This window comes from Lemur catta, chromosome 17 (genome assembly GCF_020740605.2).
Source record: "Lemur catta isolate mLemCat1 chromosome 17, mLemCat1.pri, whole genome shotgun sequence".
In the NCBI taxonomy this organism is placed as follows: domain Eukaryota; kingdom Metazoa; phylum Chordata; class Mammalia; order Primates; family Lemuridae; genus Lemur; species Lemur catta.
The window spans coordinates 37,993,785-38,020,788 of NC_059144.1; the positions used below are offsets into that span (position 1 = coordinate 37,993,785).

The following is a 27,004-nucleotide window of genomic DNA, read 5'->3' on the forward strand; positions in this document are numbered from 1 at the left end:
TGTTATTTAAGCCTTGTATTACTTGATGTTTCACAGAAAACATCTTGTCTTCTGTGGTAAAATTTCTTTATGGTCTGGGCTTGTATATGACTATAACTATAGAGATCTATTTCCTATCAGGGGCTCACAGACATGTTAGTCCCTACGTAGCGCATTTGTGTGAAATTGAAAATGACTCCCCCTACTGGTGGGTGAATTGCAAACGAGCACCCTCCCTCTGGGCAAACAAATTAGCAAAGGTGCCCCCTTCCGGGCAGACAAATGAGAAAAAGGCAGCCCCTCTGAGCTGACTAATTCTTTTCTAAAGCCCCACCCCAGGGCACATGACTTGGTGCAGCCCCTAGTTGCTCCCCTTGGGCAAATATCCTTGTGCAGGGCACAACCTGCACAACTGTCCATGACAGCCCTGATTACAGAAACCATTTTCACAATGTTGTAATTAGACCAGAGTTTGCCCTTCAATGCTCTATAAATATCTGTTCAATCACATTGGTGGATGCCCATAAGAAATATAACACATTAGCCTATTAGGAGAGTCCAGTATTGTCACAATGCTGACACGGCATCACTTTTAAAAATGAAAGATGAGTGAGTTGAGCAGACACCATCTGCACCCATATCACCTGTGTGATTACCTTTGCATGCCTAGGGCGGCTTACTGTAAATACCTGCCTCTTTCTGCCGAGAACAATGTTCTGACCATGGGAATAAACAGGATACTTATAGTTAGAAAAAACAGAAGAGCTAGAGGAATGGTAGCCCCTAGGAGCACCTTCAACCGGTGGTGGGCAGCGGGGTGGTGGGAACAGTGGCAGTACTTCCTCACCATCACAGAGGAATGTGCTCTGCAGCCTCCATCAGTGTCCTGGTGGGCTGAGCCCCAGTTTCTGACCGTGGTAACTTGCTCGATAACCCACCTTTGATTGACATGAGACATGGGAGGGGTAAGCTTCAAGCTCCTAACAATGTAGTCAGACTAGTTTATGTCAGATTCCTTTTTAGCAGCTACGGCTCACCTAAAGAGAATGGGACACAGGACAGGTATCTCTCAGAACAGGTGAGATGCTACAGTGTAGGATGTCAGAGCGCAGCCTGGGAGTCCCAGAGGACCAGGACATCAGTGAGGGATCTGCAATCCCTTTCCAATAGAAGGCCAAATAGTAAATACCTTAGGTTTTGCCCGCCTCTATCACAACTGCTTAGCTCTGTTACTATAGTGCAAAAGCAGCCATTACCCAATTCATAAAGATATGGGTGTGGCTGTGTTCCAATAAAACTTTATTGACAAAAACAGGCAGTGGGCCAGATTTAGCCTGTGAGCCATATTTTGTGACCCTTGCCAGAAGTGATCTAAGAAAGAGAAGGACAAAACAAGAGACACCAGAGATGAGAGAATGTTCACACTGAGAATGTTCACAATGTGCCTGCCAGTTTGTATCTCCTCTCATTTTACCCACCCCAGCAACCAAGTAGTAATAGTTTTACCATCTGCATTTTAAAGATGAGGATACCATAGTTTCCAAAAAATAAGAAAATTCCCAAGGCCAAAAACAGCCTAGTTTCAAATCAGGTTTATCTGACTGGAATGCCTCTCTTCCTTTCCCTTCACCAAGCTGGTACCTGCAGACACATTTGTCTTGGGCAGCTCAGCAAGGGGGGCTCACTCATCACTGAGGCATTAAATTCCAGATTGGGGAGTATAGACGGCAGGGCCAGAGCCGAGTTCAGTGTCAGGAGCTTCAGAAGCTTCTCTGTAGATGTGAACGCAATGGACACAGTGACCACTGGGTTCAGGAACTCCCACCTTTCCACACCAGCCTTCACGATATCCCAGCCCCACCCGAAGTGTGCCATTTGTCAGCCTGTGCCTTTGATGGTCCCACAAGTACAGCACCTCAGATATAACAAGCCAGAGGATTTCATGAAAATGAGTAAGTCACCTGTCCCTTCTTAGCATAGTATGCAATGCAGTCCCTCTGTTTGAAGAGTACACAGTGCAAACAATGCCCAGCTTTTAATTATTAAACTTTCTAGCTTAGAGCAAATCTAGTCTTCCTTTCTGACTACACATTAAAATATTTAGAAATTAAGCCTTGGAATTATTAAATACCAGAGGTGGGGTTTTTTTTTTCCCCCTCTGCACTAAGCTTTTATAAAAGAAAATGAGCCATTATCAGAAGTTTCTTCCAGAAATAACTTCCAGGGAAGCCCTGAGGTCAGTTTGGATTCAGCCCAATCTTCTCACTTTCTGAGAGATGGTACAATGATAATTCAAGTTCTTAATGATGACTCTGAATCACCCTGATGCTGAATCATCAAAGATTAAATTATTTTCACTAAAACAGCTAGTATTTTCTAAAGCAAGAAAATAGAATAATGCACTTTAGAAAGAAGTTAGAGAAATCCAAACAAAACAAGCATCTGGTTTAGCCAAGGATGAACAGAACATTAAATTTACCAAAACACCACTTCCTCCACGAATGTCCATGTCAATGGCTCTTATAGAAAATCTGGTATAATTCAAGGCCAGTTTAACTTATTCCTGTACACAAATAATTTTATGGGAGAGAACATGGTAATTCAAATCAATAAATGATTTGGCTTCGCTATAAAAGCGTAAACAGAACCCTTGCAAAATATTGCTCATTATTCTTTCTTGCTAGAAACCATTTGAGTTTTAGCCAGAAAACATACAGCCAAACAAGAATAACAACTGTTTGCCTTCCTTAATGCTCAGTGTAAACTGTTACACAAGGAATTAAGCATTAGTCATCAAATTAATGGTAAAGACAACAAAATAGTTGGGGTTCCTAAGTTATCATCGATTTCAACATTCAGATGCAAATTTGACCCTAGATAATACATGGCCTTTCTTCTTGTTATAAGAGCTGTAAGTTCTCAGCTATAAGCTGGGCTCTTAGAACTCCCCAGCTACCCCTGTGAATCCCACCACCCCAGGGGGTTGCTGTGCACCAGAAAGATGAGCCAGAGTGGAATGTCTGTGAAACCAGAAACTCAGGCAATTGATCACAAGGGTGCAGACGTTCCCCAATCTTCTCTAATTGAACTTAATTTCCACCTGCCAGTCTAATTTCCCTGATGATAGAAACTTGGTCTTGGTCAACTTAGGTTTTGCCCCCACCCTCCCTGTCTCCAGAACCGCTCCAGAGGACTCAAGCTCCAAAGGACTAACACAGCACTACAGAGAGGGACAAAGTCGTCCTAGGCTCATTTTTCATCATCTGTCCACACTGGCTTCTGCAGCCACCCTGTTCCCGTTGCCCTCAGTTACCATGGATTCTGCCCTGGACCCTCACCGTCCTGACCATCAGAACTTTCTAGGCCAGCTGGTTCCCAAGGCCAGTCCTCACCAACCTCAGATTCCCACGGAACATTCTGCCAGGTCCTGCTCTGCCCTGGGGCCACCGGAGCCTGTAGCTAAGATGCACACAGCCACCCTGATCTGCGACTCCACGCCCCTGTCGTGGGCTGAGTCCTGGACCTCTCTGAGGTTGGCTATGCCCACGTGCCCCACCCCACTCCAAGAGCACAGCTCAGAAGAAAGAGGCAGCCCTCGGGGCCCCTATGAGCGCCCCACAGTGACCACTCATGCCAATTTCCTAGCCACCTCACCTGGAAGCCTGGAAAAAGGTATCAGGGGAGGATGGAAGGCTCCAAGGACACACTTCAGCTCTGCCACAGTTTTGCAAGGGCTGGTTCAGCACAGAACATTAGCACAACACTCCAGGGAAAGACTATAAATGTAAAACAGTCTCACAGTGTTTTCCCTTCACTGTGCCTCTGGCTTTATTGACCTAATGAGGTACCTTGTGTTTTTCAGAACGCCGAAGCAAGTTACGACTTCAGCAGCAACGACCCTTATCCTTACCCTCGGTACACAGACGACTGGTTTAACAGGTAAACTGAGCCTGCCGAGGCATCTTTGACTTCAGGCTTTGGGGTTTAGTTTGGCTTTGGTTTGTTTAAGGCTTGAGCATCACCAGCAAAATAATTCCTATGCTTCGCTAAATTATATCGTGGTTTTTCTCTTCCTAGTGGCTACATTCTCTATGAATTTGTGGAATTTTTAATATTTCAATCTTCCTCTAGAATTATCTTTTGACTCTTTTGTTGAACTAGAAACTATTTGCCACTGTAATCTATTCAAGATAGAAGAAAATAAAAATAAGAAGTCTTTTCTCAACCCATTACAAGATGATTTAAAACATGCTGATTTTGCTAAATCTGTTGAAACTATTGGGCAGAATATTTTTGCCCCATGGGTCTGTGTCTGTATGTTTTTGAAAAACGTTTCTGCTATAACCTCATAACAGCTCATGTGGTCCCTTTTTAACAGAAGAGTGTGATTGGCAGAAATTGGAAGTATTGCTTGGGATAAATGTCCCACCTTGTAAAATTACCCAAATGGTCCATCCAAAGGTATGATTTTTCTTTAGCCTGTTTCACTACTAAATATGTAAACGTGGTCTTTTTCTTCAAGTAAACATCTTGCTTACATTGTTAATTGCATATGAGAAATATCAAGAAACAAAGATGTGTGGCTTGCTCAATGAAAGAATACTACAATTTTTAAACCTAGTACTTCCCTACTATTAATGTCCTGGAGTGAAGTTCATAAAAATATATGAACTTCAATTAGTGGTATAAAAATATATTATGTGTAGAACACTTTATCCATTTCTTTTACTTCTCATGGCAACCTAAGTAGTAGATATAAAACAAATGTCATTGTTTTCAGTTTAGTGATAAGGAAACAGGCACAGAAAAGTTAAATGGCTTCTTTGGTCAAACAGTTAAGATTCAAGTCAAAGCCAAGATTAGACCCATGCTTCAAATTATTTCTAAATCCATATTTGTACCATTCTTTTATAAGTATCATTTTTATTATTTTATACAAGAAGCGTGATGTCCAGAGAGTGGTCAGAACCGGATCCTCAGTGGTCTCTATCGTTAGCAAGTTGACCTGACACTGTTAGCGATGCAAACAAGGTGCACAGGTTTCAAGTGAAAATGCAGAAAAGAAAAAGAAAGAAAATAGAATTCAAATTTGTAACATTTTTAAAAGATCATTGCTGATGTCCAGTAGCACAATTCATTCTCTATCAACATCATCTGCAGCCTGAAAATTATCATGCAGTGCTTGGAAGTGTGTGTTGGGCAGGTGAGAATGTATTGAAAACACAAAGGCCCAAGAACTTTTGGAACAAAGTGTCTCTTACTCCCATGACGTCTAGCCCTAGGTCCTAGCATACACATAGCAAATAAACCACTTTCAGACCTAAGGATATGAAGTTACCAAATAAATGTCACTAAGCCAGGGTCTAGACATAATTGGCAATGGCATCTGGAACACTGTGCTTAGAAGAGCCATGGGGATAGCACGATTGATTACCAACTATCCACATGAATATTGGAAAGGGCAGTAGCAACATGGGTACCAGCTACTTGCTATCTTTCTGTAGCTAGAAGGTACTAAATTAATCTTTGTTGGATTGACCCAGACACAAAAATATAACAAACAGAATGGCTTTCGCCCAACCTCATTTTCTGAACCCAAACACAATCTCTTCCCTAATCAAATCTTCCTGAGTGATGTGCTGTTAAAAATACTCCTAAAACAACAAACAAACAAAAAACACTACGGAAATGTCTTCTCTCTTAAATATTTCATTTGCAAACTTGTTCTGAAAAGTACAATTTTAAACTGGCTAAAAACCTCCAATTAGTACTAATTAGTGCTGAGGGCAATAAAATTCATCATTGTCAGTGCTAAGAATTCCCAAGTGTGCAATTACCCGAGACACAGTGACAGTGACTCAGGCAAGCATGATCCCTGTGTCTTAGGGAGCCAGTGACTCAAGACAGAGGGTCCACTTTGACCAGTAAATGGGTTTTTCCCAATTATCAAGTCATTTTCAAAGATCCTCACCCACCATGGCTTGTTCTTACAAAGATCAGATGATGCCACCACTCAAATCATGGCCTCTCAAAACATAACTACGATTGTAAATGATTATGGGAGCATGGAGGGGGTCAAAGTTCAAGCCCACAGCACTGGGAGAATCTTTGGTCCCAAAGGTTGGCACTTTCCTGGAGATGATTCCTGCTTGGCATAAGGAGAATGTGAATGAAGTGTCTTTCCCGTGAGGGTTAGGATATGTTTATTTAAAAGTCCCTTTTTAAAAGTCATTAAAAGATGAAATGATATTGTGCCAGGTGTCTTCATCAAGATTACTACAGCTTGAGGCAGGAGAGAGGAGTATGGGTTGGGGTGTAGAGGTAATGCCATTAGTCATGAGTTTGTCATTGATAAAGCTGGGCAACGGGTACATAGAGTCTATTTTTGTCTTTGATATTTTTTATAATAAGAGGCACATTTTTAAAGCATAGGGTATAAAAAGAGGCAATAAGCAGAACTGGGACTTTAGTTTGCTATCACAGAATTTCTCATTTTGGTGTGCAAGCTTCCAAGGAGCTTGCAGTGCCATATGAGGAGACAATAGATGCCCAGGCACAGTGCAAAATGTAGCCAAGGCTGCAATAACACAACAAGGAGACCTCACGCACGTCCGGCAGTTACTATCTCTAAGGCACCGTTCTAAGTGCTTGGCAGGTATTAATTCAATTAATTCTCATAACAACCCTCTGAAATAGGTATTACCATTATCTTCCCCATTTTGAAAACTGAAGCACAGAGAGGTTAAGTAACTTGTGCAAAGTTACACAGCTAATATGTGGTGAAGACAGGATTTGATGCCATTGAGGGGCTCATTGGTCTAGGATTCGATTGAAGGTAATAGAGTTAGGGGTAGGGAGCAAGTATTTAGTATATTCCAGGGCAAAAGTACAATTTGGGCAAAGAGGGGGAGGGAGGGAGGTGCAGGATTTGTTCAGGAGGTGGCGTGGATATCAGTCTGGAGGTTAGAGACTGGTGCAGGGGGCAGCATTCTAAGAAGGAATCACGGGAGAGGCGGAACTTAAAGGTTTTCAACAGGTTGCCAGGAGAAAGAAGAAAAATAGATTTTGTGGGTGGGTCAGAAATTGGGCAGGGGGCAGATAGGAGGATCATCCCCCATTGCACTCAGGGAATGTCCCTACCCAAAAGCTCCAAGATCCCGGAGCCCAGCACTTGCCCTTTGCCGGTGCAGAGTCTTCTGCTGATCCATCGTGAGCCTCTCGCCCACTGTGCAGACACACAGGCATGTCCCCGATCCTTTAGGGGTTCTCTCCTGAACATGGGCACTAAATCCAATGCCCCATTTCTGTTCCACAGACTGGGGCTCTTGAGAAATGCTCATTTCAGCATGCACTAATAAAGAGCTCTAATAAAGAGCTGACCAAAGCAGACCAACAATGGGCTTGTTGCTATTGACTATTCAGCCACACCGCCTGCCACAAAGGCTAGTTAGAACGCAGGAGCAGTTGCTGCACAGGAAAAGACAGCGGCTCCCGATCACAGGATTCTCACCGCTGTGGCAAGTAGAAAGTGAAATACACTAGAAGGGAGACTCAAGCAAGTACAATGTTCCCCTTGGTTGGGAAACCGAATTCAACAGCAACACATCTCTTCTGGGTTTTCCATCATCTCACATCCTCTGTATTATTATTTTCCTTCAAGGGTACATTTCTTTAAGAACATATTTAAAACTCCAAGCCAAGGATGCTTTATGAAAACAAACTTCATACACATGCAGAACTGCTTTTAGAGACTATGTATGTTAGAATGTCTTGCCCTGTGCTTGACTGATTTTGTAGGATTGTTCCTTTTTAAGCAGAGCAAGTGTATTTATTCCATTGCGAATCATTTAATAATTACATGCAGTATCCGAGCTCCAGGGATATATATGAAACACAGTTGAGAAATTTGCAAAAGGATTATAATTTTCTCCTAGTTTGCAATCAGAAAAACACATTTGGCCAAACAAAATAATAATAACTCAAAATGTAAAAAGATAGAAAGTAATACACATTTAAAGAGCATAAATAATGTGCAAAACAGATATAATTATTTTGATGGGTGGTATCTGGATCTAGCATTACATTTTTTTCTTGCTGGCACTCAATAAATATTGATTAGCTGGTTGATGGATGGGTGACAAACCTTTTCAGCTATGCCAAGATGTTGAGTGGCCTTGACATCTGTCCATTTTCGAGCTGCCCACTGCTCACAAGGTTTGCAGCCTACGTTTTGTCAATAATCTTGTAGCCTTGCTCAGTTTTAGGTCAATGTTTGGCGATGCATTGCAGATCTGTATTCCATTACTGTGCTGTTGTCCATAAAAATCCCTCTTGCATAGCATTTCTTTGACAGCCATTCGCCACTGAAATGTCATCCCTGCCATCGACAATATTTATGAAGCATCAGAGGATGCAGCGCGCTCTATCTATTAAGCCCTAAAGAGTACGAGATTCTGGATTAGATGCAATTCCTGGCTGCAAAAAGTTTACTATAAATTCAGGAAGAGAGAAGACATTTATTACTCAAGCAACCAAAATGGGGGGAAGGAAGAAGAATAAATGGATGCTGAAGGACATGTATCTCCATGTGAGCTAATTTGATTGATAGCATTAGTTAAACCTTCAAATAAGAAAAATTTTCAGTGATTAACTTTTTTTTCTGATTAAAAATCATATTTCATTCTGAAGAGCTCTGCACAACAGGACACAGAAGAACATGTGAGAAAAATGGCCCTCTCTGGTTGGCTATTTTCACACTGATGTATACCGATACCTTACCCTGGTGACAGTTAATGGTCTTGGAATAGATGAACATCTTTCTCTTATGTCTTTATGGACTAATTTTAAAATAGCCTCCCGGATAATAAAATTCAAACTGCTTTCAAAGACGTAATCTGACTTTTTTTCATGTGCACTTCAAGACTACCTCGTAAGTCGGTATTAGCTCAAAGGTTGCTGCTCGTAACTAATCCTTTCCACATCCAAACCAGAGCACAGTGAAATCCAACAGAGTTCAATTTGTTAGCTATTCTGAGCCATTGCAGAAATACTGCAGGGTTTTTTTTTTTCTTCTAGTCCCCTACCTGGATTAGTAAAGTCTTCGTTATTTAAATGTTCCCTTCAGCTAAAAGAAATAGAGATAATATAGATTTAGTGGTTATGGGGAAAATTATAAAGATTGTAAAAGAAATACCTATATGTTGGTATAATCATTTCTACTTTGGAAGCTAATGGTGTGCATGCCATACAGAGAGATTTACAATCCTCAGTTGGCAATAATGATTTTCTTAAAAGAGAAAAATACAACAGATTATGGTGGACAAATGTAGTTATATCATAATAATTGCTTGGTTTGGAATGAGCGATCACTGAATCAGGTTCCCTATCTATAAAATAGGACTAAAGCTCTCACCTTGAAAGTTTGTGTTAGTTGTTACAGACAGGTTTACCCAGTACTTGGTACAGAGCATGGCACATGGCAGGCACTCTCCAAACAGAAGCATATATAATGGTGAAATTCAGTAAAGTGATTTATACAGGAGCTAAGTCAATGATTCTCCAACTATTAATAGATAGAAAAGTTGGAGAATTTATGCCAAAGGAATAAGTAGATGACCCAGCCACTCACTCATCTTGCTCAGACAGCCACTCTGTCATCTGAGCTTTTGACAGAAACTAGGTAACAGTCAGTTCAAAGTTAAACTCTCTGGCAGGAGTCTAGTGCCTGTGTTTCTGCATTGCTGATGGAAAGAGAAGTTATACCGAAAGATACCTTGTATGTATGAGACCAGGTTGATCTGTTAGGAAAATTGAAATGCTTAGCACCTGACCCCAGGAAGATGGAGAGCCTCCTCACTTCTCCAGAGAGCACTGGGTACTTGCTGGCAGACCCAGGGATTTCCCCAGAAGCAGCTTTGCACCTTCTCACCTCTATTCTAACCTATTCTGTCTAACCTATTCACCTGTCACCTATTCTAACCAGTAGGCTCTTGAAACCCCAAAGTCTTACCCTGCAGAGCTCATTGGACACTAACCAGCAAACGCGGTGGATGCCCAACTAGCTGGAGAGTCTCTGCATTTCAGCTCTAGTACATCTAACATTGGAGCTTCTTTCTCCAAACATCTGGCTGGAAAGACAGCAGCTGGCTGGCACGGGAATTGGTTGTCTAAGAATCTGTAGACCTAGGGAGACTAGAAACTGGAAGACAAATATAGCCTCAAATAAGATGAACTTGGCCAAACTTCACAGTGATCTGTCTTCTCTCCATACCTCTATGAGTCTGTTATAAGACCTGGCTGTGGGAAACAGAACTAAGGAGTCAATTGGTGCAACCACAGGACCAGTAGCCAGGAAAGGAGCCCAAAGGAAAAGAGAGAAAGACGGGGAGGTGGGGGGAATATATCTCAAAATTAGCCTGAAATCCAAAATTCCAAAATATCTGAAAAAAATGCACCCACCAAAATTAAAAATCAGGATATTAATTTATACCAGATGAAATTTATTTTATGAAGCAGTCTTAAAAAAGATTTTAAGTTATTCTTAGTTTGCTCGGAGTGATAAATGCATGGATAACATTCATTTAAAAAGACAAACAAATGATGGGAGAAACATAGGCAAAAAAAAAATAAAGAAAGAAAGAAACTTTGAATAGAAGGAAGAACTTATTGCAATTGAAAAATACAGCCTCTGGAATAAAATCTCAATAAATGGGATAAAAATCTAGCCTGGATGCAGTTGAAGAGCTAATTATCGAATTGAACACAACACTGTCTGTTTATCAAAAACCTACAGCAAACATTATTCTGAAAGGCGGAACTTTGATAGTATTCTCTAAGTCTGGAACATGATGAGGGAGCTGCCCATCATCTCTTTCATTCAACACTATGCTATATCTCATAGCCAATCAAATAATTATAAATCTAAGAAAATGTGCGAGATCACCAAGGAGAAAATTATCAAACTTTAGGTAAACACATATAGAAGTCCTGAATTATTAGAGTGGCACACTTAGTTCATGGATAAGAAGATGGATTTCTCAAACAAGATACTAAAACACAAAGAAAAGGAAAAGATTGATAAACCTAACTACATTAAAATTAAATACTTCTGTTCAACAAAAGTTGCAATGAACAAAGCTGGAAGACAAGCAAGCCACAGAATAGAAGATATTGCAACAAATTTTATGAAAAAAAGAACTAATATCCAAAATTTACAAAAGAATAGCTACAAATCAAAGAAAAAAAAAGATAAACACCTCAACAGAAAAAAAAAATGGACCAAGGTTATGAACAGGCAATTCACAGAGGAGAAAAACGTGATCCAATGAACATGTGAAAAGACTGCCTTGCTAATAATGAGAAAAATGCAAAATGAAACACATCACCCAATAGGTTAACCTGGGCTTGTTCACATGGCACCTGGGCGGGGCTTCAGAAGAAAAGGAACAAGCTGCAAAGTCTCTTGAGGCCTAAACTCATCACTTCTGCCACATTCTTTTGTCCAAAGCAAGTCACAAGTCCAGATTCAAAGACCCAGGACTGTGAAGAGACATGATGTCACGATCAATTATTAAGAAGCCTCCATTCATTGCTTACTGCAAATTAGTGTCGCCCAATTTAGCAATGAAATGTTTCTTCCCATATGTTCCCCTGGAGAGCCCATGACATTCATTTCCCCCACTTAAAGGCCAAAATTAAGGATACAGGAGCATTATTCAATGTCTTGTCTTTGTTCACATCAGTTCACGCACATTTGTCCTCCAGCCTTTAGTGAGCACTTTTAGGGCAGGGATGAGTTTATCACCTTCAGGTAGGGTAGTGAAGTGGTCCAGTCATAAAGCATTGGTTGCAAACCTGGCCCAGCCACTTCCTCATTGTGCACATTTGGGAAAGCACTTTGGGAGATTTCATCAAGGTTGATTATTAAATAATAACATATTAGGTTGTTAAGTATGGAATGTCCGATTTCTTTAAGTACTAAGTTTGACAGTTGATATCTCTGACATTTTACTTTGACATTTCTTGGGGTTTTTTGTTGTTGTTGTTGCTGGTGGTTGGTTGGTTCGTTCATTTGTTGTTGTTATTGTTTTTATCGTGAAGGTACATCCTTATTCTTTCAAACACCCATTTTGGCTTGTGATTATCTTTCAAATTTTTTAGAGCAATTTTTGTGAAACAATGGATAAGTCAAAACTTTGTGTTATTTTCAAATATGAGTTCCATCATGGAACCAATGCAGGGCAGACAGCTCGAAATACAACAAAGTGTTTGGGAAGAATGTGGCTAATGAATGAATGCACATATGTCAGTGGTTGGAGAAGTTCCATTCTGATGATTTTAACCTTGAAAATGAGCCATGTGGGTGACCTGAGACCAAGGTGGATAATGATGAGCTAAAAGCTGCAGGGGAAGCGAATCCATCTCAACCTACCCATGAATTAGCAGCAAGGTTTGACGTTACTATTCCAACAATATTGGACCATTTGAAACAAAGCAGCAAGGTAAAGAAGCTAGGTAGATGGTTCCGCATGAATTAAACAAGCATCAGAAAAGAAATCATCTTGAGGCTTGCCTTTCTTTGTTGTCATGACATAAAGGTGAACCATTTCTATACTGTATTGTTACATGTGATGAAAAATGGATTCTTTATGACAATCGCAAGTGTTTGGCACAATGGTTGAATAAAAATTAAGTCCAAAATTGAATGTTCATCAAATAAAACCCAAATGCTGTCTGTTTGGTGGTCCACTGCTTATATTATCCACTACAGCTTCATGAAACCTGGTCAATTGATCACAGCAGATGTCTGCTGCAACCAATTGGACAAAATGATGAGGAAGGACACTTGCAATTAAGCAGCCGAGATTGGTCAATAGAAACAGGCCAATCCTCTCGCAAGACAATGCTCAACTACATGTTGCATAAACAACGCTGCTCACACTACAGAAGCTGGACATCTGCCGTATTCACCAAACCTTGCACCAACTGACTACCACTTCTTCCAGGCTTTGGACCACTTCTTGCAAGGAAAAATATTCACTTCTCAACAAGCTGTGGAAAATGCCTTTCGCAATTTTATTGCCACTCACTCTCCAGGCTTCTTCGCTGCTGGCATAAGCAAGCTACTGTTATGATGGCAAAACTGTGTTGATAGTTTAGGCACACACTTTGATTAATTGTACTGCTTCTTGTTTGAGATATAATAAACTAAACTTTTGACTCAAAATTGGACACTTCATATTTAATGACCTAATACTTGTGATCAGTTGAATTAGACATGCAACTGATTTTTTTTTTTTTTTTGAGACAGAGTCTTGCTGTGTTGCCCGGGCTAGAGTGAGTGCCGTGGCGTCAGCCTAGCTCACAGCAACCTCAAACTCCTGGGCTTAAGCGATCCTACTGCCTCAGCCTCCCGAGTAGCTGGGACTACAGGCATGCACCACCATGCCCGGCTAATTTTTTCTATATATATTTTAGTTGGCCAGCTAATTTGTTTCTATTTTTTAGTAAAGACGGGGTCTTGCTCTTGCTCAAGCTGGTCTCGAACTCCTGACCTCTAGCGATCCACCCGCCTCGGCCTCCCAGAGGGCTAGGATTACAGGCGTGAGCCACCACGCCCGGCCAGATTTTTAAACTTTTACTTAAATACCTGTTTGTTCACATGAACCAAACAGGAAGCAGGCAAGACCAATTTAATCAATATCCATTAAAGTTCCATTTTAAAATATATTAATGTATGTACATATATATAAAGCATATGTATGTACTTTATATATGATTTGACATAAGTATATATTTGTGTATTTGGATGTGTATGTATTATATAAGTATATGTTACATATGAATATATGTATATAACTATAAATATGTAAGTATATATAAGTACAAATATATACTTAAATACATACATTTGAAGTATATATGAATCAATATAAAGTGTACGTATATTTCATTATATAATATACCTATATGTGAGCTTCCAGGCTGTTTTTTTTAGCATTTTATCTAGCATTTTCTTCAGCATTTGGCATAAAAGGTATGAAAGCCACTTCCATGATAGACTCACCCATCAAACCACAACTAAGCACCTTCTTAAAATCTCAAATGTGCTTTACAGAAAACTGAAAGACAAGTACACAATGGTTTATTCAGCACTTCAAGTTTTCACAGAGCTTTAAACACAAGGGCCAACCTCTGCTGTGACACAGGGTTTATGTGTGCACAATATACAGATTTCATTCTTGTTTCAAAGGGAATTGTGAGCCCATGAAATATGTAGCCTTTGTGGAGGCAGGATTTGCTTTTGTTCATATAGAGAAAGAAAATGTGTGTGTATTTTTTCCATCCTTGGATGTGACTATTTTTAAGGGCTGGTGCAATAGCCTTTCTTGCCCCAGGAGGCTGTCCCAGACAGTGTGCCAGTCAACACTGCAGAAACCGAAAATTCCTGGGGAATCACAGCCCATGGGTCCCCCACCCACATTTCCTGCTGGTGTACCACCGTTTGAGTAGTGAGTGGAAAGACCAGCCCTCCCTGCCCTGTGTCTTCAGCAGACCATGCTCACACTGTCCCTGCAGACCTGGCAGCGTGGCCCGTTCAATTCATTAGCTGCTCCACAGACCATTAAAATGGACTTTTCAGACCTGGGGCTGATAGTTTCAGATGACTTGTACCATTGGAATGTTCCACATCTTGAATGCTGTTTGGGGCTTACAGCACAGCCTGACTGATTCAGAGTTTATACTTGTTTCAGTTCTCTATTGCTACTTAACAAACCTAGCAGCTTAAAAAACAACAAACACTTCTTTGTTCACAATCCTGGAACCTGGGCTGGCTCCGCAGGAATAGCCTGTCTCTCTCCATGTCCTGTTGTCTGGGCCATTTGTCTGGATGTGACGGATGAAGGTGGCTTCCCTCACACATCAGTTTTCACCGTGGATGTTGCTGGGCCTCTCTCTCTCCATGGAGCCTCATCCATTCCCAGGCTAGCCCACATTCCTCATCCATTCCTAGGCTAGCCCATGTTCCTCTACATGGCACCTGGCCACAGAGGATGGAAGTGGAAACTGCCAGCCTCTTAAGAAGTGGCATATCATCTTCCGCTGCGTTCTTTGGGTCAAAGCAGGCCAGCCCAAAACCAGGGGAGGGGAAATGCATATGGAACAGGAGTAACTGTTTGGAACCTTTATAAGGAAGGAGAGAACAGCATAAGGGAGAAAATGAATGCAATTACAGTGTCTGTTGCAGACAACATTTGAGACCATGAGGCCATTTTCTTCTCAGAGAAGGCCTTGCTCAAAATTGTAAGGCCAGGTGAATCTTAGAAAGATCATTTATGCATTGGATTTCTAATCTGAACAGCCTCAAAGGTTCTGTGGACCCCTTAAAATTCTATGCAAAGTGTTGCCCATGTATGCTTTTTTATTCCTGGATGGAAGTAGGATCATGGTATTCAATATGTTCTCAAAGGAGGCTATGATCCAATAAAGGTAAGTAACCTTATTCCATTACTGACAGGCAGGGTTACACCCCTGTGTACTGAACCAGCCTTGAAAATAAGCAGCACCCCACAATTCTAGTGCTTAAAAAAAAATCAAAGCCATTCCAACCCTCGCAAACCTGTTTTTATATTGTGTTACATTCTTACAGAAACTTTTGTGTTTTCTGCAAAAAGATACTTCAAATTTTGAAGTAAAAACCAAATGTTAAGGCTGAAAATGTTCTCAGAAGCCTCTTTATGAATTGAAAAAACCCAAGGTCAAGAAAACAACCCAGAAGGGCCAGAGGGAAGGAAGGAGAAGTTGGGATGTACAGACAGAAAATTGGGTGGGCCACGTGCTGGCTCAACTCTAACTGCACCATTGAAAAGAATCAAATTATTTCCAATTGATGGAATTTGAAGACCCTCCTCTAAATTCTCTTCACTCTGTATCTAATATGTCTTATTTATTTTTTTCCAAAGCCATGGGACCCGATGTGCAGGAGAAGTTTCTGCTGCAGCCAACAACAACATCTGTGGGGTTGGAGTGGCATACAACTCCAAGGTTGCAGGTAAGCTGTCCCTGCCAAACAGCCAACCCTAGAAGGTACCACACATTCTGGTCTCCAGCCCAGCCAGTGGCCAGCAAAAAAAAAAAAAAAAATCCCACTACGGGAGGAGAGCTATGTTCCATAGATTTAGCACAAATGAAAAAAAAAAATTATTTTAACCTGCATGGAAATTATCAATATATTTTTAAATTTTTAATTTAAGCATAATATAAATAAAGAAAAGTGCACCAATCAAAAGCACACAGCTCACTGAATTCTCACAAGCTAGGCACACCCATGTAATGATCTGGAAACAAAACATGTCCAGCACCCCAAAGCCCCCTTCACGTTCCCTCCCAGTTACTACCCAAACACACAAGAATGGCCACGGTCCTCCTTCCTAACAGCAAGAATTGGTTATTGCCAGTTTTTTTTAACTTTATATAAATGGAATTGTATAGTCACTACTCTTTTGTGTCAATGTCTTGTAATATTTTAATAAGACTCAACTATAAGACTATAGAATATAAGGAGGCATGTGCAAATTATTTGTAAACATACTCAGAACAAATGTTTTGCACAATGGATCTCATCTTTAAAAAGATATATGCCACCTGGAACTTTTTTATTAAGTTCCATTGGGTAGGATATTTAACAATTTCCCCTTTACAGAACCTTTAGAAATGAGAGTGGCAAGTCACCGGAAATTTAGAAACCAACATTTCCACCCTACCACTACCAAAAAAAAGAGAGAAGGAGAAAGAGACAAAGACAGAGAGATTCATAAGCTCTCAACAAGATGCCGGAGAACACAGTGCTCCTGTCTTGTTCCAAGTTTGCATCAAATTGGTTAATTTATTCAGGCTGAGTCACTCAACCTTGTTTTTCTTTTTTTCTTTCTTTCTTTTTTTTTTTTAAACAACAACTGTCTTGGTATTTTTTTCCTGGCAATTTAATGGAACTGTAAACCTACTTTCTGCTGACACTTGCATTTCCAGGGAACTAAATAAAACAAAAGTAACCTATACAAACCCACTATTAACCTCTTTCAACACTGTTTGCTAAGAGGCTTGCCTGAACTGGGTGCTGAATTTCACAAAAGAATACATCTGGAGGTTTCTGAAATGTAAACAGAGGAGGCTTTGCCCCTCGTTTGGTTTTGGCTTTCTTTACCTTGTGCATATCCAAAATGCTGGCATTAAAATGTCAGGAGCCATTATGAGCTCAGGGGAAAAAATATCGCTCAGTTAATATTTTATAAGCCAGGCTCATACCTGGGGTAGTATCTGAGATGAGGCTGTTCTCTGCTCACAGGACAGAACTGGAGGCAACTAAAAAACTCAAACCTGAGTTACCCAAAGGTAACCGGTTGTTTGAACAAAGAACTGCCTGCAAAAGTTAAAAGAGTTAGGGGCAGCCCGTAGCTTTCTGGAGGTTCATGGAGGAGATCTTTTCCCATCTGCTGCTTTTCTCTTTTTCTCTTCTGTCTTGTTGTTTACATTCTGAAAACATCTGAGCTGTTCATCACATGTGCCTGATTCTCCTGCTCTCTTAGATTGGATTTCCTGACAGAGAAAGCTGAGACAAGGATTTGGGTGCAAGCAGGTTACGTGGGAGGTGGTCCCTCTTGGTTACGTGGGAGGGGTTCCCGAGAAGCCAGAATGAGGGAATGAGGAAGGAAGGCAGCAAAGGGAGGGTGGGTTGGTGAGCTGGTTAGTCTCATGGGCGACTGGTCCTGCAGGGGCCCCTCTGAGGGAGTGTGGGGACCACCCCTCAGAATTGTCCCCCTAAGATGGGGGGGCTGGAGAGTTAATGCACCAGCTCCCCTAGTTCATTGGCTAGGGGGAGCTCCAGGGCCATGAACACCCTGGTCTGTCCAGCCTCCCCAGCTCACCTGGGCCGAGCAGAGCTCCCAGGGCAGAGAACGCCCCAGGCAGAAAGACCAGGAGCAGACCACAGAATCCCCTGCAGGGTGCGACAGCCTCTGGCCGAAAGCAGCCTGTACCTCAAAGACCTGACAGTGCTTCTGTGAAACCCCAGGGTAGATAGCTCAGGCATCACGGCAACACTTTGAGGTTCCAGAAACAAAGAACAGAGGTGGAGGGAGGCATGCCCAGCCACACAAAGATTTCAAGCCAGGGTGCCTCCTTCCTCCCTCGTTCCCACTCCCTTAGCCCCAGCTTTGCTCCTTTGTGACCACTCACTCGTGCTGGTTCTAACTGTTCAAGGGTCGAGGAGGCTCTAATCCCACTCCTGTGTCCTTTGCGGCACCCGGTGTCCTCGGCTCCCTGAGAGAATGAATTCTGCTTGAGAAAGTGCTAGAGAGTTACTCATGAATTGTAGACAAAAGCAGTTTCAGGCCCCTTGACCTTACGGGCTTAGAGAGAACATTTTATTCATCCTGGCTGGCAATTCCAAAAGTTGGCTGGTTTTTAATTATTTGCTAATGATGAGCCAACCCCTTCCAGAGAATCTTTCCTTGCAGAAGCTTTCTGAGCTACCGAGGTCCAAGGCGCCACCTGCTGACCAACGAAGTTCATTGCCAGTCTCTGGAAGTCTCCAGGTGTTCAGTTTGGAGTTAGGGAGATGCTGGGGCCATGTCTTCCCAAAAAGCCCACAGTTAAAATGCTGTTGAATCTTAGTCCAGAGATGGAAAGAAGAGTGGAGATGAGATTAGAAATTGAAGGGGAAAAGGGAAAAAAGAGCATTGAGCATCTCTTCATCTGCTGGTTGCCTGTTGGGATCTTCTGTTCATAAACTTTGCTCATTTTTCCATCGGCGGTCCTGTTGTTTTTTGTTTTTTTGTTTTTTTTTGCTGGTTTGTAGGCATTCTTGGTGTGTCCTAGACATTAGCTGCTGATCTGTTTTAATCAGTGCGAATATCTTCTTCATATCTATCTTCATTTCAAACTTTCACATGAGACCACTAGTGCCTCTCAATTCCCTCTTTGCATTCCCTCTTTGCTGGGGATCCAGTTTTATTCTTCTCCAAACAGTAAACCAGTGTTCCCAACACCACCTATTCAACAGCCCATCCTGTCCCTTTGATGTGTGGTACCGCCTTCATTGTATATTAAGTTCCCATATATGCATGGCTCAATCTCTGGGTGAATATAATTTAGATAAAACCTCCTAGCAAATATAAATTTTAAAATGTCGTCGTGCTCCTTCTAGTGGACCTTCGTATCTGCGCTTCGCTCTGCCCACAATACCTCCGGATATCTCTCTCTCTGTCTCTCTGTCTCTCTCTTTCTGCAACCTTCCATATCTCCTAGAGCATCCAAGGGCAGAGGAGAGGCCCTCCCTAAAAACCCTTGGGTCACCCTGAGCCTCTGTCTTGGCTGCTAATGGTGCAGTGGCTTGCAAAATTAATACTATATCTCATTCGATTAATGTATGCCTCATTCCTCTTGAGCTTAATGAGATTAAAAGAATGTCGGGCGCCTGGCCCCTGAGTATGAATGGGAGGCAGGCTTGCTCCCCGTCTGTGGCCGCCCCGCCTCCCTTAATGCTACAACAGTCAGAAGATGAATACACGTCAGCCCTGGTGTTCTTGTGCAGCACAAAGGGAGCCCATGAGGGAAGGAAGAGGGAGAGAAGCAGGGAGACAAGAGCCATGAGGAGGAAGAGGGTTCAAGGCTGTGTGCACCGTGCCCCCAGCCCTGACAAAATCCAGGATTGCCATTGGTTGGCTTGTGGGCCATCTGGCTTGTGGGGCAGTCAAGGACCACTTTGCCCAAGGCTGAAATTCTCTCGCCTTCTAGTTGGGGTGGGCTGTTCAGTCCTGGTCATCTGGGCACTAGGCAAGTTCAAGGGCATCTGAGCTTTCTCCATGCAGGCAAATGTCAGCCCCTCTATGTTTATTTCCCACCCACAGAGTTGGCATGACTTCACACAAGACGAAAAATGCATTGTTCAGTTTATTCTATGGCCTGTTGGCTACCTTTGTTCGTTGAATAAATCTCTTAAATAAATAAAATATAGGTAGACCAAAAGCAAAATATAGAGTTTTAAATCTCCTGTCTCCTTATAAAATGAACCATAAAACTTAGCTTCCAGAAAGTTCAAACCAAAGAGTGAGTTTATTCTGAATAAGCTTCCTCCAGGAGAAAGGATGTTAACTGATAATTGGATGTTTGTTAGCAAAAAACGGTGACCTGACTTAGGGATTAATGTTAATTGTAGAGGATGAACGATCTGGGCCTGTTATTATTTGTCCTTCTAGACCTGTTATTTCTGTTGGGGAGAAAAAGCAACTAAATAATGTAATAACAATGGACATTTATTTGCCAAATATTTATCAAGCTTAAGATAAATACCAAGCATCATGCTGATCTCAGGGACACAGAAGTGAACAGAATAGACCTTCCCTGTACTCAAAGACCTTGCCATCTGGTGGTGTAGGAAACATTCAAATAAGTAATTGTAATAGGCGTTAAAAATGCAGTGCTGGAGAGTGGTGGTGGGGGGCGTGTTGCAAACCATGCACAAGGGGTGCTCTATGAGTCACTGAAGAGGAAAGAGAAACCCTGAGTCTCCTGAGGTTTGACAATAGTTGACCCTTAAGAAAGAAATCCCTTTTAAGTTGATTTGCATACCATATTCGAGAGTGATGCATGTGAAATGAATGTCCTTGAATAATAATGTCCTTTGACCATCAGTGACAGACAAGGAAGGAGTGTCAGGATCCAGGTTTTGACTATGCCAGGACCAGACCCTTCATTCCATCATCCCAGTGGATGGAAAGAATTAGGTCAGCTTCACTAACACCCCAGGCTACTTGCCACGGAATAGTGTACCCGGTGACAAAGCCCCGTAGCCAGCAACATGGCGCCAAGCAGCCAAGCTTCGAGGGTAGTGATGAAGAGACAACACGCCCATCCCATTGGCGGCTGCTGACTTAACCCTGGAGTGGCCTTTGTGCACCCCAGAGGGGGACGTGAGATATGGGATCCTCAGCCTCAGCACAGGCAGCTGGGACTGGGATAGAGGCCACCCACGCCCCTTCTGCCTGTGTCCCCGTGTCCCCAGATTACACTATCTTGGACTGCAGGACTCTTCTCCTTTTCAACTTCCGGCAAGAGTCACTCCTACGAGGCATCAGAGAACAACACCAACCCACATGGAGCAGAAAGAGGAGGGGGCTGTACCACACGCCCCATTGCTAATATACTTTAGTCGCCATTTCTGCCCTCCCCAAAGTCCCTTCTCAGCTACAGTGCAACTAGGGGTTCCTCTTTCCTGGCCCCACCACACCCCTTGCACCGTCCCTGTGCCTCCCTCTGCCCTCTTCCCCCTGTCCCCTGCCCTAATTTCTCCTTAAATATCAAATACCAATTTCCTCCCCACCCGACATGTGCAATAGCTTTATGTCGCCCCTGAAACTTGGCCCCAGTCAACATCCACTTCCTGGGGTCTGAGCTTCCGCTTAGACACAGGCTTATCAAGGAATCTCTTCAACAAAGGTGGTCTCTCCCCGTTAGGAATTCTTTCTAGTAAGATTTGCTAGGAGAATAAAATTTTCTTCGAATAGTTACATAAGGAAAGGCGTGATGGGAGGGGAGGGATCCAAACAGGAGCAAGTGGGACGGTCTGTGCCTCCTTCTTGATCCTCGCACCCCACGGTGTCCCCCAGGGCACCCGGGGTCACCACCCCATCCAAGCACATGCAGGACCTGAGCCCTCCTCCACCCCACGTGTCCTGTGAACCCTGACACCCAAGCCTGGTGTTCTCTGCTCCCCCTGTCCCCAGGCATCCGGATGCTGGACCAGCCGTTTATGACGGACATCATCGAGGCCTCCTCCATCAGCCATATGCCGCAGCTGATCGACATCTACAGCGCCAGCTGGGGCCCCACGGACAATGGCAAGACGGTGGACGGGCCCCGGGAGCTCACGCTGCAGGCCATGGCTGACGGCGTGAACAAGGTAACCCGGGCGGGGTGGGGGACCACCCAGGGCGGGACTGGGCTGCCCCTGTGCGCCAACTCACGTCCCGAGGGAAACCCACACCAACACCTTGCGTTTAGCCAAGCAGGAGGCTGGTTAGAGGGGATGCCATGCAGGATAAGGGAGGACAGGGGAGGCGGGATGCAGGACTGGCCCCTGCGAGGGAGACAGGGAGGGCAAGGGGCGGGGGCTGGGGGGTGGTCTCAGACTGCAGGCTGGAAGGGGCCTGTGCTGGCGCCCCCGGGTCGGTTGCTCAGTCGAGGATAGGAGCAGCCTGAGAGCATCGCCCTCCCGATGCTCTGGAGGTCTGAGCAGAGCCCCTCCACCACTGAGATTAGCCCGGAGAATGGAGGAGCCCAGAAGGGAGTGGGCAGAGCCTCCAAAGGCAGGGGGACGCGGGGACTCCTTCTCTGAGCCACCCTGCAGAGGCCACCCCTGACGATGTGAGCCCAGCCAGGCTCAGGGGACAGAGTGTTCCTGGGTTCAAGTTCCCACTCTATCATTCAGGCCCTGAGCATCTATAAACAAGTGCCTTGACCTCACTGAGCCTGTTTTCTTGCTTGTGAAATGATAATATTGTGGGATAGCTATAATGCATAAATGCATACACGCAAGCGCTTGCCGCTGGGAATGATCGGTGTTTGTCCCAGTCACTGTTGGTGCTGAACCAACCACCCCAAAACTTCATACACACTGTTTTACTAGGCTTGCGGAGCCCGTGGGTCAGGAATTTGGACGGGGCACATTGGGAATGGCTTGTCTCTGCTTAGCTTTTGTTCCCATATCCTGATTTTGTATTCCTATTGAATCTAAGCCTCCAGGGAGTGTAAAATTTGTAAAAGAATTGATAAAATGAGCTCAGTCTGATTAGGTTAAATTTAGACTTTGGATCGTTAAATCGTTGCTTGCTTATACATGTTCCTAGTCTTATAAGACTAAAGCATCTCATTGGACAAAAATTGACAAGTTGTTAACCTGTAACTTTCCCACCATCCGGGCTCCAAACAATAGTGAACAGTAAGTGAAACAAAGTGTAACCCCTCAGAGCAAGAGTTGGCCAACCTGGGCCCACAGGCTGGATCCAACCCACAGGCTGACTTTGCAAATAACGTTTTCTTGGAACACAGACGGGCCCTTGCAGGTCTTTGTGTCTCTCCAGTCACTTCCAACCACAGCTGTCACAGGATGGATGGGAAGGAAGAACATGGGGTACCAAATGAGTGGGCTCATTTCTCAGAATCAAGGGCTTTTCTGTCTGCCTGTCCACGTCTCCATCGTCACTAGAGAGCTGACAGTGCACGGCAGGGGGTCTGTTCTGCTGTGGCAGGGATATTCCGACAGGTGGAAAGTTCAGCTTCAGAACGGAGAGACCCGAGTTCCAACCTTGATTCTGCCTCCTGTTGGCCGAGGAACTTCAGACTAGTCATTTAGCGTCCCCATTCCTTACCTTCTTCTGTAAAATGGTCTACGCCAGTGGTTCTCAAAGTGTGGCCACTGGCCCACCTGGGAGTGTGAGAAATGCAGAATCTAGGCCCCACCCGCCCACCTGATGCATCAGACACCACATTTTAAGAAGATCCCATTAAGTTTGAGAGATATTGCTCTATGTGACCTCTGGGACCCATATCATGTAACCCTAAGATACTAAAACTCTAATATATGGTTTTTTAAAACCCACAGTGAATAGAAAAGGGCAGTGGAGGGGACTCATTTTCTGGAAGTAACAGCACTGTTTCCTCATCAGTACAATGGGTTGGATGGTTGGTTTGATGACTGAGCCATGCGCTCAGTTTGTCTCTGTGTTACAGGAGCAGAGGCCCAAGGGGTTTCTTGTAAGAATGTTCCAGAAGGGATGAGGGCAGTGAGATGGACTTGGGCAGGACCTCATACAGCCTGGGACCGGACAGACGTTCCGATCCAAGGCGGCTGCAGGACGCCAGCCCCAAGACAGTGTGGAGAGCCACGTGAGGGCTCCGCGGTCATGAAACTCGGCCATGCTCACCCTGCCGGTTTCTCCCTGGCTTTGTGTCTCCTTCTCTTCAGCCCATTCTTCCTCGTCCTTGAGGCTGATGCTCAGGTGGTGTTTCCGCTTGGATATGGTCCCATTAGCGCGCTTGCTTGTCACAACCTGTCAGCCTCTGTTCCGGCTGCCACCTGCCCCCGGTGGTTTTGGAAAAATTTTGGCCCCAAATTAGAGGAGACACCCTCCCCAGACGAGGCTCCACAACTAAGAAATGTGGTTCTGACACCTGGGCAGACCACCGGCCACTGGCAGAGAGGGTTCTTCACCTCCGTGCAAGGAAGAATTCAAACTCAGGGTCACACACAAAGCAATGAAATTTACTAAATAAAGAGTATAGAAAGTATAGTACACTCTGTACTGCTCTAATAGGGAACAGCGTCACCCCAGGGTTAGGGTCTGTCCTTTTACATTAAATCTTAATGCTGTGCTAAACGAGGGGCACAATATTCATGGATTTTCTGGGAAAGGAGTGGAGAGTTCCTAGAACCAGGAACCCTCCCCTTTCTTCACCTTAAAGGGTAACTTCCGGGAGTTGTCATGGCATTTGTAAACTGTCCTGGTGCTTGTGGGTGTGATTTTAGTATGTTAATGAGGGTAGTTCATTCAGGGTGACTGTTGCCTCAACTGTGTGCATGCCCCAATTAAAGCAATTCCCCCTTTGACCTTAAATAAAGATGTTATGGCTAAAGTAAAATAACTAAAAGGTCCCTATTGGTGACATTTATCGTAGCGAAGCTTATCCATGTTCTTGTGACTTTGTTATTCCATTGGCCTTCTCCTTCTGACCCCTGCCCTAACTGCCTGCAGGGTGTGACTCCTGTCTCAGTTTTGTTAGAAAGATTCAGAACTTGAAGGGTCAGATGTCAGTCAGAAGGTCTCTAACAAAACCCCTTTCTTTCTACTACTGATAACATCAAATGATAGTCGTCTGTATTCACCCTGTCTTCTCAGGCCTCTGATGGGGAAGTTTCTTCTGAACTGTTGAATTCTTTCAAAGGGCTGAACAGAAATATAAGACCATATGCTCCCCTTCTGTTGTGGGTTCAGTTATATCCTCAAATATTCATATATTGCAGTCCTCACACCCAGTACCTCAAATGTGACCTTATTTGGATATGGAGTCTTTGCAGATGTAATTAGTTAAGACAAGGTCACACTGCAGTAGGCTGGGCCCTTAATCCAATATGCCCTGTGAAGATGAAGGCAGATATTGGGTGATACATGTACAGCCAAGGAACACCAAAGGTAGCAAACAACCCACCAGAAGCTAGGGGAGAGGTGTAGAATAGGTTCTTCCTCACGTCTCAGACGGAACCAACTCTGCTGACACTTCGACCTTGGACTTCTAGCTTCCAGAACTGCTAAGCAATACATTTCTGTTGTTTTTGCTACACAGCTTGTAGTACTTTATTGTGGCAGCCCTAGAAAACTCATATTCCCTTCCAGTTTTAGAATGGACAGTCAAAAAAAGAGATGTGGCTAGACTTGAGCAGTGTAGAATTGACCTGGTCAGTTTTCAAGGTCACCTTGATGTCACCTGGCTCTCTCGTTTATAGCCAAGATGGTTGACAGTTGGTCCAATTATAATTTTTTTCTTCTTGTTTGGGACCTTGAGAACTCTCCTTTTTCCTTTCTCTAACACAGCATGCGAAAATTCTCATTATGTAATACTAGGAGAGAAAAATGTTTCTGAGTTAGGGGCAGTGCCATGCTGAAATTGCTCCTGGTGACATCATATTGGTAGCTTGAAATTAGACATGGAAATCGGCAAACATTGTAAATAATGTCCTTTATGCCCTCTTCAGAGAGCTGGTTGTTAAACACTTGCCAGCAAACCCCCATTAGAGGACTCTGCTGGCTTCCCTGAAATTATAGCGTTTAGAGACCTATGTATTCTCCCTGCAAGTAAAGGTCAGCCTTGCTTAAATGGATCTCAGAATTCCCTTTGAGAAGGAAAAAACTGGAGGAAAATACATATGAAGCCCTAAGGCTTTGTGTTCCCCCAAAATGACAATTTCCAACCAGATTGCGGAGGACAACTTTTCTAAGTCAAGTGAAGCCATCACATCTTGAGAGATTCAGCAATCTTGCATTTAACACAAGGATCCCAGAAACACAATTATGAAATGAGAAACAGAGTCCCTCAAGTGAACAGCATCATGATGGCAGCTAAATACTGATTGCCACCTTCCAAGGGGGCCCATTGAAGAAATAATGAAGAGATGTTTTATTACAAGGTTATGCCAATCTACTGTTGAAATTCAACCCATCTGAAACAGCAACAAGGACCCTGACATTCCAGTAGCACAATGCAATTTACAGAGAATATCTACCCACAGGATTGGGTAGCAGGAGGTAATGTCCCTGCTCTGTTTCAGTGCCTGGTCCCCTTAAGGAGTATTTAGGATGAAACTTTTGACACACAAACAGCTTGTTTCCTTCTTGCATTATTCACTATGTCGCTTGAGAGAAATGGTTACACATCCAAGCCCAGGACCAGGTGACAGCAGGCGCCCAGGGAAGCACTTGGCAGATACCCCCTTTCCCCGGGAGACATAGATTTTTCACTGAAAGTCATTTTTTTGACACCCGAGGCCAAAAGAGAGTCGGGCAAATAGTTGATGTCTGCCCTCCGTCCCAATTTACAATGCATATGGCGCTCAATGCAGCGCACCCCTGGGTGGCTCCTGTCATTTTCCAAGGACTTCTGACCTGCTCCACCACATCTCAAAGCTGGGTATTTCTCTCTCCTCCATCTGTAACCTCCCTGGCTGCAAGTAAAACAGCCCTTTCACGGGTGATTGTCCTGCAAAACATGCCAAGCACTCTCAAGCTTAAGAGAAAAATTGTTATGACTGATCTTCAGATGACAGCATGTAAATATTTTAGAAAGTGAAGTGAGTCTGATGAAAAATACATGATTTCTCATTTGACTTTTCCCCAAGCTGTGGGAATGATTCTTTCCTTGTTTGAAGGTGACATTTTTTTTGGACAATATTGTAGAATTTTGTGAGTATTATAGA

At 43.4% G+C, this 27,004-nt stretch overlaps 1 protein-coding gene across 3 annotated transcripts in view; it reads left to right on the top strand.

Moving 5' to 3' along the window:
• PCSK2 (proprotein convertase subtilisin/kexin type 2) overlaps window positions 1-27,004 on the top strand; it is a 188,964-nt gene that overhangs the window by 136,219 nt on the left and 25,741 nt on the right. For all 3 annotated transcript variants that reach the window (XM_045529543.1, XM_045529542.1, XM_045529544.1), the window contains 3 exons: window positions 3,842-3,918; window positions 15,942-16,030; window positions 21,762-21,937. In XM_045529543.1, coding sequence (XP_045385499.1) covers window positions 3,842-3,918; window positions 15,942-16,030; window positions 21,762-21,937 — 342 coding nt within the window. The remainder of the gene's footprint in view (window positions 1-3,841; window positions 3,919-15,941; window positions 16,031-21,761; window positions 21,938-27,004) is intronic.